The 12,676-nt window shown below is 33.5% G+C and overlaps 1 protein-coding gene across 2 annotated transcripts; it reads right to left on the reverse strand.

The window, feature by feature from the left end:
* Positions 1-4,242: 4,242 nt before the first annotated feature.
* On the reverse strand, positions 4,243-10,729 carry LOC145048035 (ABC transporter A family member 2-like). Of its 2 annotated transcripts, none has more exons than XM_078996431.1 (16): positions 10,346-10,729; positions 8,079-8,310; positions 7,808-7,977; positions 7,527-7,712; positions 7,355-7,450; positions 7,068-7,268; positions 6,687-6,845; positions 6,362-6,559; positions 6,169-6,286; positions 5,994-6,070; positions 5,795-5,884; positions 5,569-5,712; positions 5,159-5,464; positions 5,006-5,086; positions 4,735-4,911; positions 4,243-4,642 (listed from the first exon to the last, which is right to left on the reverse strand). In XM_078996431.1, the coding sequence occupies exons 1-16, from the start codon at positions 10,712-10,714 to the stop codon at positions 4,394-4,396; spliced, it is 2,853 nt and encodes a 950-aa protein (XP_078852557.1). In that variant the 5' UTR covers positions 10,715-10,729; the 3' UTR covers positions 4,243-4,393. The 2 variants fall into 2 exon arrangements, with proteins under 2 accessions (XP_078852557.1, XP_078852546.1); XM_078996420.1 differs by having other exon boundaries at positions 6,362-6,588; positions 6,686-6,845.
* Positions 10,730-12,676: the final 1,947 nt, after the last annotated feature.

Consider the following 12,676-nt stretch of genomic DNA (forward strand, 5'->3'; position numbering starts at 1 on the left):
TTTACCATATATGCCCTCCCATACAAGAAAACATTGACAACACCAAAGGAAGATTTTTAAAATCTAAAGTCACAAGGAGTGACCCATTTGATATACTATTGTTGATCTCACGAAAGATTCTTTCAACCCTGAAAGTAAAACCAGTGAGAAATAATAGGCATAATATAATATAATATAATCATAATTGAGGGGTAAAACATAGGCACGGATAGATACACAACTTGTGACATTAACTTCAATATCAATCAGAAACAAGGAATTCTCTTTTCTTCAGCCTTCATCCAAAATTCACAATAAAAGTCATAGCATTGGCTACAATCTCCTTAAAAAAAGGGTTGTTGGTGTACCTGGGACATCATCCGTTGTTTGTTCAGAAACTGCGTCCTTGCCTTGTTGACTATTGAGTTGGGAGACCTATACATCCTTTGTGATGGGTAAATTGGAAAATACTTGTATCAGTTAACAAACTTGACACCCAAAAATTAACAAGTTTACGAATAAAGAAAAGAAAGCGTGACCCAAAAAGAATATGAACAAACCAAACCTTATCAATCCCTGATACACGATCTGTGCTTGATAGAATATTTTTCTTTGGTGTGAAGTCAAATACCTCATGAAGAAATTCATTTTCCTGTACAAATTGAATCAATCATTTACATACAAATGTGCTAAACATAAACAATATTTTTTCTATTATGATCATAGTTTTACATCCTTAAATGCACCATTCTTTAAGTTTAATGTAAAACATAAATAACAAGTTTTTTGAGATACTAGTAATCGAACCTGCATGTGCTTCATGAATCCTCTACCAAGAAATTGCTTCAAAAAGTTCAACTGTCTCCCATAGAAAAAAAAAAACAACGATATGTTTAAAAACAAGATAACAAACTATCAAATTTCATATTTTTTTCCTTGCGACTTTTTGAATGTCATCTTAATGAAGTGAACACAAACTAAAACCCCCAAAGATTCCCTTGCTATTGAAAAGCGAACAAGAATTGAGAATTACACCCCACGATGAACAAATTTCCAATGAGGAGTCTTTAGGTATTTAACATTTTTAGTTTGTGGGTCCGGATCGATTGAGGGTATCCGAAGAAATTAAGATAATGAAGGAACACATTGAGAAGTATCAATGACTCAGGAAGGAAACCAAGAACTTGGAAAGCACTTGCACCGAACATGCCAGGACCCAGAATCTAGACAATTCATCCAAAAGATTTTTTTACTGTAAAGAAGAGAGATTTAGGGTTGTAGTGGTTGACTGCGAGATGGATTTAGGGTTTCCTTCGGTTCAACCCCTTCACATCTTCGTAAATCTTCATATGGTGGAGGATATAGATGAGAGAAAACCTTGTGGAGAAGGATAGACGAGAAGGTGGAGGTGTCGATTAGGGTTGTTCAATTGGTAGGTTCGATTGACGGTTGATGAGTCGTATTTTTCGATCAGCGCGACAATCAAATGGAGTTGCAGTCGTCGAACCATTTAGTGTGAGGGTCGATTTGGAAGAAATCTCAATACCCTTAACCTTCAACATTATGTGAAGCGATTGATCCATAATATTCTTTGTCTCCGTCAATTCCTTAGGCTCACATAATTGGACGATGGTGGTAAATGAAGCGTTGTTCGAGAAGGAAGGTGCATCGCCGCCGTTTGAGGCTAGAAGAGGCAATGAGGATTGGAGGCAATGGATGTGGTTGGGGGATGGAGACGAGGAAGAAGGCGGGGGTTTAAAAAATTTAGGGATTTCATTTTCCCTCTAAGGAGACGCACGTTTCTTAAAAAAAATATAAAACGACATTCATAGAGGACACACATTTTAGATAAAGTGCCTTCCTTGTTTTTAACCTTTTACATGAGACACTAATTTAAGGGCATACAATAATGCGTGACCTAAATTCTTAATTTTTTTTGAAGACATGACACTTTCTTAATGTCACTCTCTTTTGCGTAACATAAATCAATGAGTGTCGTGGTTTGCGCTCGTAAAAGGGTCTTTTTCTTGTATTGTGTTTAGTTTGTTTTTTAAAGACTTAGGTGTTATTTGTTTTTTTGAAGCAAAAATTCATAAAATCTACGGACCACCTCTGCAACCCTTTGCAGTAAAAGATGTGGACCAAACGGCTGCAGACTGTAATAAGAAGCATGTTTGTTTTTCTAACATCTACATGCTGCTGCATATATTAAAAAATTAAAATAAACTGATTTTATATTCCGAAAATAGTTTTTTAATACCGAAAATTTAATAATGTATGACTTTTCGGCAAGAATTTATGATATTTCAGCAAAAAAGAATGACATTTTAACAAAAAAAAAAAAAGATATTTTAGCATAAAATAATGATATTTCATCAACAAATTATTATTATTCAATATAAAAAATATTTCAACAAGAATAAATGAAAAAAAAATGTGAAAGAAAATTTCAGCAATATATAATCAATATTTTATCAAAAAAAAAAAGATTAGAAGAGGTAGGAAGAGACAAAATAAGTGCTGCGTCAAAAAGAACACGTGCAGAGGTTTTTTAATCTGAAGACTTCTGAAAAACAAACAGCCGCGAGATGAAAAGTGTTGCGCCGCGCAACAATAAGAGGTCTGAAGAAGTTTTTTTTTTTTCCAAAAAACAAACAACACCTTAGTAATTTATTTGACATTTTGAATGTATTAGATGTTGTTTATTGTTTATTTTTGAAAAACGATGTTTATTGTAATGTTTTCAAACACTTAGTAATATATTTGACATTATGAGGTTTAATGTAACGGTTTTTTTCTGCATTTTAGGAAAAAAACTGCAATTTAAAAAGAAAGTTTAATCAATTTAGTGACGGACATAATTTGTCATTAAAAATTGAAATAATCCATCGGAAATCCATAGCAAAACAATCTGTTGGTAACCTGGTCAAACTTGGTCATGATTCTGTCGGTATCTACCGGAAAATATGGTCAACCCTAGTCAAAGTAAATTTTGTCAGTATATTTCCGACAGAAAATTCTGTCAGTAATACATTAAAAATGCGTCACAAATAATTACCCTTGCGCGTTTTTCCTACCAACTCAGTTCCATCGGAAATGACCTTTATCAATGGAATACGAACAGAAAAGGCAGTCGGAAATTACCCTTTTTTCGAGTCGTGAAACTTTGAAAGTGTTGCAGTTCATGTGATTGTGGCAATATAAGTATAAGCTAGTTATGCTTGACAAATCTTTTTATTCAAATATAAAAAGATATGTTATCATTGTGGTTTTTTTTTTATCATATGGGACTAGACTTAGGTAATCTATATTGTACAATTAAAATGTACTTTGAGTTGTGTCAATAGATTATGGGTGCTACACTAGATTATTCGTATTTTCCTTCCCCTATCTATCTTTATATCATTGACCTTTGAAGGCTTAACATGTCCTTTTGTTTAAAACATTAAATACCCTTAATTACATATATAGAAGATTTATTCTTCTTTAATCACTTTGACTTTTGGCATTTTTTATGGTAGTCGAAACTCAAAAAGACAATCCTTCCCATGCAAAGATTATATAGTCTAAAAGTACTTATATAAGTGAAAAAACTCCCATGTCATTCATTTTATTGTCTTAAAGCTATCAACATTTATTTATTTAGCATTATATTGTGGCTATTAATAGCAATTATGAAAACATATTGGTGAGATTGATTATGATCTACAAAGTCTTTTGATCTTTGCTTATCAGTTGAAACTTTTAATTAGGCGATATCTATTGAATTATGCATTAACCTTATATACTGTTTGACATGTTATTCATATGTGAGTGAGTTTGATGTCATGATGTGTGAACTACATGAAATATACCATGTTAAATGAAGATGTTTGAACTGATCTCTAATTTTTTCTATTATTAGGATACCCGATTCCTGTGGGTATACCCCAATAAGTAATATCCTGGATCCATACATTTTAATCGATCTACTTGTTTGTTATATTATTTTTTTCTATAATTTTAAATGTTCATTTTAAACGGCTAGTTGACTAACGGATTACAACATAATTCCGTCACTAAAAAGTTCATATATAACATGTTGGTGATCTGAATGGTAAAATATTAAATAGTCCGAGTAATCTGTCGGTAAATTGTTTCACTCAGTAATCCTTTAAATAATATGCCGCACTCCGTATCTAATTTGTAGTGGTTGTTTCTATCAGTCGATTAGGATAGATCTGTCGGCAAATTGTTTCAAAAGGGACCCTATACTATATATGGTGTACAAAATTAAATAATTAAATAATATTTAACAGTTACCATCACCCATTCCTTTGAATAGACTTTCTTCTACATCTATAGATTATTTGAGATGGTTGATGGTCTGATATAGAGATGCAATCAATATAAAGATATTGGATCACCAATTTTATTAATTAGGATTAATAACGATTCCATGGACAGGCCCAGATCGGCCCAAAAAGGTTCTTCGAGAGGTATGTGAAGAAGAAAGGGCATCGGGTAATTGGACATGAGATGGTATCGGTGTTTCATTCGAGTGCCCTGAAATACACAGTGCACCCGCATCGTCTTGCCCCCAATAAACTTCCACCATAACTCCATGTGGATTCTCTGTTGAAACAGTTTCTGGAATTCCTATGTATCTTGCTCCAACCGGTATCTATATAAGAGATCATCATAATATTTATTAATCAGGGATTACATAGGATTAATTTTAATTTCAATGAAATTAAATTTGTGGAAGACACTTACTTGAAGAGAAGTTCCTGAGGTCAAAGTCAATGTGGTGAATCTACCTTCCGCTGCAGCGCTTTCGAATTCTGCCTGTTTTGCGATGTTGAGGAAGACTTCTTCAAGAGTTGTAAGACTGAGTTGGATGTCTGATATACCGAATTCCTCCTCTCTATTTTCTAGCTCCTCAAAGAATTTCTAATAAAAAAAAAAAAACCATGCACATAATCTCAATTAAATCGGTATTAGGAGTTTGCACATGAGTTATAATCACTAAAATGTCAAGTCTTACAGTTAGTCGGTCCTCCTTGTAATGTGGGATAACGAACGTCAGGAATGACTTGTTTTCATCTTTCGGAGCTACATCTAAACGCTACAAAAACAATCGATTTTTTTATATTAAAAAATAAAGGATAAATAAAAAGCTGTGTAAAGTACAACATACATCTTTAAAGAACAGCTTCACTTCCTCATGACATGCTGGAGCAGTGACATCTTGTCTAGAAGGAGTCACATTAGCAGAGGTGGCTGAGAGCCTTATATGGGCAATGTAACCGGTTCCAAATCTTGATTTCAACCTGATTGAATTCCCAATGCAGCGAAGCCTACCTTTTGCCATGATTCCTATTCGATCACTTAAAATATCAGCTTCTTCCATTGAATGTGTTGTTAGAATAATGGCTCTCCCTTTCTTTGCATTCTCAATAACGTCCCAAACATGTCTTCGAGTTATGGGGTCCATACCAGTAGTCTGAAGACATGAAGTTTAGACCAAAATGGATCGAATGATGATGATATTGAATATTGACTGACATGAGTTGTGGTAAAAAACAAAAACTTTAATTTATTTTTTACCGGTTCATCTAAGAAGACCAACTTTGGTTCACCGATTAGAGCTATTGCAACACTGAGGCGGCGTTTCATTCCTCCACTGTAGCTGCGAGTTGTTACCCTGGCTGCCTCTGTGAGCCTTACCTCCGCCAATGATTTTTGAACAACCTGTATAGCAATTAACAATGAGATAACGATAAATCTTGAAAATTATTTATGCACAAAAGTGAATGCATATATTTGGGCGCACCGTTTTAAGTGAAGCAGGGGGGAGACCCTTGATACTGGCAAAAAGATAGAGGTGTTCTTGACCAGATAATGCATCCCAAAGAATATCAAACTGCAAAACAGATCCACACACACACAAATTCTTACTTTCTCAATTCTCATCCTTAATAATAATTACTTCAAATGAAATACTGATACAAAAAGAAAGTAGTCACCCTCACCTGGGGGCAAACACCTATCATTTTCTGGATATTTGACATGCCAACAGAGCTTCGGATGGAATGTCCGTATATGAGAGCTGTTAAACATAAGACATTTAAACAAATGTAATCTCATTTAATATAAATAAATAAATAACTGCAACAGGTAAACATCAACACAAAAAGAACAGAATACCATCTCCTTCAGTGACTGGTGTAATTCCTGTTAAGCAATTGATTGCAGTAGTTTTTCCAGCTCCATTTGGTCCTAGGAGACAAAAAAGCTGATCCTTTGGAAAGTTCATCCATAAGCCCTGTAAATAAGTTCAAAGTAAAATCAGCTTACAGGATATACTTACACAAGAGCATTAAAAAATAGTGTTGTATACCTTGAGTGCATGGTAAGGTGGGCTTCTCTTGCAATTGCAGCAACCAATGTTAGTTCTTCCAGGATATACTTTCTCAAGACCATGTATCTGAACTGCAAGATTTGGATCAACAAAACCTTCTCTATGTTGCTGCTTCACAATGTTTTCCTCTTGAAGTACATCTTCATCATCCGGATATGTGTTTCCCAATGTTGGAACAGACCACATGCAACTACAGATCCGACCCTCTTAAATAAAGAACGGATTCAGATGTTTTAGCGATAACAATAACAATAGAATTTGCAAGAATAGAATGAACATATGGTTATTTATTCATTCAGTTACCTTCCACCTTGTTTCCACCTTTCCCCGACCAATATCCGGGGTTGAGACAGTAGAAAATTGGTTTTCTTACACCTGATGAGTTGGGGAAGATATTATCAAAGTAGATTGCAAGGGAAACCCACAGGATAAAGGTTGATACAAGCCATATATAGATATCACTCTGCCAAAACAAACAAAACAAAAATGAAGCTGTTGAATAGAGTTGACCCTTATGCTGGCGCAGTCATGATCCACACTGTTGACAGTTGTTAGTTGAGTTAGTTAGTCGATTTAAATTTGTTTCTCCTCTCATCAATTTCTGTTTTCTTTCAAATTTGTTCAATCTGATTTCTGTTTCTACATGGAGCGAGATGTGGTAGCGAAACACCAAATAAATACATACCACTGTTATCATACAGTCAATGTCATTTGGTGCACACTTCCCAATATGGCTCCACCTGATACCAGGGTCTTGAGGAGTTGAAGTAGCATCAGAAAGCAACTGAAGAGCTTTAGCAAGAAGATTAGGTGGGAAGAAAGACCAGATGATCCTTTGTGTGTTAGAGAAGTTGTCAGTGTAGGGAAATCCAAATATCGTAACCACCTTCATGCATAAAGAAAAAACGTTCTCAGATCTGACACGTGGCAAAGTGAGTAGCTTTTTGTAAAAGCAATAAAAAATGAAGTTACCTGTGTCAGGAAGCCAACTATATATACGGAGAAACCGACAGTTGTGGATGAAGTGGATTTGCTGATGAATGATGAAAACATGAACGCAAAACCAATCTGGCAGCAAAAGTTAGAAAATGTTAATCCACCATGGAATTTGTTTTATATAACTTGGAAAAGGAAAGACTTTTACCATGTTTAATTGGAAGAGAAAGAACACAAGAAACACAACTCCAAAGCTGTTGTTCAAGAAGAAATCAAACTGAAACATCATTCCAAAGAGAACTATGAAAAGAGATGAAAATAAGGTGATGATTCCCTCCCATGTGAGCCACGATAACCAATAAGCCGTGTCATAAAGTCCCATCATAGCCATCGCCTGTAAGGAAAACACACAATACAAATTTTGAGATATGACTTGGAATATGTAAACAAACATTTAGCATAAAAATTGAAAAAACCCTTAATTAGCACCTGGCGAAGCCTGAGTTCTTTCTCGACTATCAAAGAACTAATCTGTAACACAAAACCAAACATGGCAATTGCCAAGAAAAAACTTGGCCCTGCTACACCCACAGAAGAATATGTTTCAACTACCGGATGTGCAAATTCCTTCAAACTGACAACCCAACTGAAACTAGGATCTGCAACATTTCAAGAAATGTTGCTCAGTTATTTGTAGAATGAAGAAGAGATGACAGTCCATAAGTACAAGAAAGGGATTAAATAAAGTGATATTGTATACCTCCTATTAATGACCTTGCAATTTCGCGTTCAGCAGCAATTTGGAGTGGTATTGTGAATTTGAATGTTGGATCTTCATAATGTCCTCGTTTTGCAATAGGTGTAGAGTTTGTTTGTAAACCATAACTAATTACAGTAGCATTTCTCTCAACAAAATGAAGAGCTCCAGGACAGGTCATAGGATTAGCAAAAAACCATGCATCCACCTCAGCTTTTGTTCGAAAAGGTTTGACCTAAGGGTATGTCATGAATGATCGGTCATTCAAATGAGAATCTGTTTCTTATAAAAGTGACTCCTAATTGAGAGCTAATTGCAGTATGGTAGTAACATATCAAGAATTACTTATTTTCAATTGTCTTATATATGTGAGTGTATTTCTTGTCATATAGTTACCTATTTAATTCGTAATTTCACAAATGAGATTATATTACCACAATTTGTTGGTAATATTTGATCAATGAAAATGGATGGCACTCAAATGAGTCTCCAGATATTAACAAATCCAACCCTTTCAAAATGCTTACAATGTCTTTAAACATAAGATTCTAAGGTTCGCGGTTGGTTATGAAAAACAGTTTTTAGTTTTTTTTTGGAAAATTTGAAAAACATGATTGGTTAAAACTTTTTATTTTTCATTTTCCATTAAGAAAATTGAAAAACATGTTGTGTCATTTTTTAGATTTTTGTTACTTTAAGATGGATAGGGACTACGTAGGTAGGGTGGGGTGGGCTCGCGTAGTTAGGGTGGGGTGAGGTGGGGTAGGTGGTGTGAGTTTAGGTGGGGGCAAGAGAGGAAGGTAAGGTTGGGGGCGGGGTAGGTAGTGCTGGCGTGGGTAAGGGTCGGTGGGTAGGATGGGATGGGGTGGGCGTAGGGTGTGAGGGTGGGGATTGGGGAGTGGGTAAGTGGTGGTGTAAGGTAGGTAACGATGGGGTGGAGTGGGAGGTAGTGGTCAATGGATGTTGGTGGTTAGGCAAGGATGGAGTAGGTAGGGTATGTATGGAGTATGGGGCGTGGTGGGTGTGGAGTGGGAACGGATGGGTGATGTGTAAGTGAGGTTGGGTGCGTCTATCTATATATTTTATAAAATATTTATAAATTGAAAAGTATGGAAAACAATAATATTATCAAACGCACCGATTTTTTCAGTAAAACTTTTCAAAAAAAGCCGAACAATTTTCCACAACCTAAAATTTTCGCAACATCTTGTGACATTTAACACAAAAGTTAGTGGTTAGAGGAAAATATTGTGATATGGAACACAAAAGATAGAGAAGTTTGTCGAAATATATAGATATAAATTCGATCTTGGTGTTCAATAGTGGGTATAAGTATCTTGAAGTATATGGTTAGTTACGTAGTAGTAATTATGTTGGATTTGGAGAAAAATAAGATGTATATTCATTAAGGTGCACAGATTATTAGCTACACTTTAATTGGCTATGGAGGAAGTCAGTCGCTGATCCGTTGCAAAAATCCTTTAGTGACGGATTCATCAAACCCATGTTTCCACGTGAATGGAAATAAGAAGGGTAGAGCATACATCGAAAACAAATAATGAACAATTATGAAAATTGGTAGACACTATAATGGATCATCTGAATCAGTATATATAGCAATCAAAAAACAATCTGATTTTGAATTGTCAATAAGAGCCAACTACTTCAAGAGTTTGGAGATTCTCTTCATTGCCTCGGGGATTGAAGGGTTTATTTCAAAGATAAGGAAAAACAAAAAAAAAACGCAAGGTGATGAAGACTTTTAAAAGTTCTTAGTTCTTTATTATATACTTGGCATCTACTTTAATATTACAAGTGATTCTTTCATTTAATTCTCTTAGCTTGGTAATGTGGTATATCTTGATGAATGTTTAAATTTATGATTCATGAAATAAAAATGTTTCTATTGCTAATGTGTTGAAGTAGTGAGTAAAAGTTGTAGATATAAGAAATTTTAACGAAGTTTGTTACGAAATAGTATTTCATGTTTTCTAAATGGAAGACATGTCAAAAAATAAAAACGTAGTATTTATAGGTCGAATTACTATCAGGAGGAAACGCTGAAAACAAAATTCATTCTGTTCGATGATTCCATCGTCGGCAGTGTATCAAAAGCTATTGTAATGGATGACAAATTGATCGCCTTAATAGTAAGTTCTTTGTTGAAGACAAAAATGCTATGTCTGACTGAAGGTGTAGAGAACAACTCTAACCAAATAATTACTTATTTACTTGAAACAAAGTAAAAATTGAAATCAAAGGATGATTACCTTGGTAGAGGGAATAGGCCTACCAGGGTTATTAGCCCTAATATGGTCAACAATTGATCCAATCCTGGCACTGTCACTGCCGCTCCAAACAAAGTCAAAACATGGAAGCTTAGTATAATATTTATCCTCACATGGAGGGATCGGAGGATCAATTAGTGCCTCCGGATCTCGTACGGTCTTGAAGGAAGTCGAAGAACCGAACTGAGCGTTAATTGCTTTTTGAACAATGAAAAGCAAAAAAATGAAGAATATTGAAGAAAATAACTGAAGGAATGTAGCCCTCTTGTTACGCCATGCGAGCAGCAAGTTCTTCACGAACAAAGCTTTGTATTGTTGAAGCAAAAGCTTCAATCCCTTCTGCAATTCCATTTTCACTCTCGTTGTGTACGTTATTGTGTGAATATGAATCTACACATGTATACGTATATCTGTATGACTGTATCTGGATATGTGTTGGAGATTCCTGAGATGTAATTTCTGAAAGCGGAGCGCGGGGTTTTGATAAACAAATGGATAGACAACTGCCATTGATTTATGTAGAAATTACTAGCTGCCACTGAAAATAGGAAGTTTGCAGTATATACAGTTCACGCCCAAAACCTATCATAATAGCTACACTAACCCCAAAACTTTCATTTTCCATTTTTTTTTTTTCATTTAGAACAACTTGTCATTCATCCATTATTCTATTTTAAATCTATACTTTTTGTATCCAATAAAACTTAAACCATCAATTTTTGACTAAGAGACATAAACCTTTAGGCTATTAAACCCTTTGGAACTTTCATTTTCAAATTAGTATCATTTATCTATTTGAAGTAATAATAATAACCTACAAAATGAAATAATAAAGAAATAATTAAAACAAATATCCAAGATTCAAAGCATAAACAAATTTGTCTCGTTCATATCGGTGTGCACTTAGGCTATAGTTGATGTACTCGTTAATAGCTAAAAAACTAGTTACTATGCAAGAAAATTAAAGTTTTATAAAAATTAGCTGATAAATTAGTTAAAAGATATATAAAATGACATTTAAAAGAATGTATTTTCTATAATTATAGACATATTTGGAAAGAGAGTTTTTTCTAAAAAAAACTTCAGAAAAATTAGTCTAAATATCTTTTTAAAAAACTATATTTGGTTTGTTAAATATAACAACTTAAAAAACTCGAAATATAAGCCAGTTTATCATTAGTTGTGGTGCGTCAATCACAACTCAACAACGCTAACCCCTTTCATAGGTGAAATGACAATCTACATGTCTTGTTTTAACTTTTTACGAAAGTACTACAATATATATATATATATATATATATATATATATATATATATATATATATATATATATATATATATACACACACACACACTACGTTTCAAATCTATATACTTTACGAGTTGATTAAAACAAAAATATTAAATACAAATAAGTAAACTGGAAGTTTATTTGTATTTGAAATTTGAAATAAGTGAAAACTATGAGAAGCGAAAAATAAATAAATTAAAATTATGTGTTTAGTTGTTAGACCCGTTTATTAAACAGCTTAATTATAACAAAATTTTAAATATGAAAGTTTAAACTATATTTATTAGGAATTGAAATTAAAATTTGAAATTGAAATTTGAAATTTGAAATTTGAAATTAATATAGTCATTATGGTATATTTAATTTATTGAAACTAAACTAATGATATATTTAAAAATGAAAAATAAAGTAAATGACAAATGACAAGTAAAAAATATACATGCCTAAATTACCACAAATTTTTACATTTGGCAATTGAAGAAAAAATGACATGTGACAAAATTATTTTCATTTATTAGAAAAGGATATATATATATATATATATATATATATATATATATATATATATATATATATATATATAGAGAGAGAGAGAGAGAGAGAGAGAAAGAGAAAAGATCATTTGAAAACCTATAGTTTCTCGAGAACCAAACAAGGACCACTAGATTAAAATAATAAAGAGTTAGGATGTATTGTGGCATTTTTGTAAATATTTGAAAATAAAAAGGAACGGGGGCATCATATTGAAATTAATCAGGGACATTTTAGGGATTATGTAACTAATACACTCTTATCAGATTAATCATGTCAATCCCCCCATCTCTCTATCTCCATTCCGTCTCTCTCTCTCTCTCTCTCTCTATATATATATATATATATATATATATATATATATATATATATATATATATATATATATATATATACCTTTCATCACACCTCTGACCTTCCAGATCGTCGACAATGGATTGAAGAAGAACCGCATCGGATTAGAGTCGGCAAATCGATGACATTTGGTACCA

The sequence above is a fragment of the Lactuca saligna genome, chromosome 1 (genome assembly GCF_052625555.1).
Source record: "Lactuca saligna cultivar CGN05327 chromosome 1, ASM5262555v1, whole genome shotgun sequence".
Classification (NCBI taxonomy): Eukaryota; Viridiplantae; Streptophyta; class Magnoliopsida; order Asterales; family Asteraceae; genus Lactuca; species Lactuca saligna.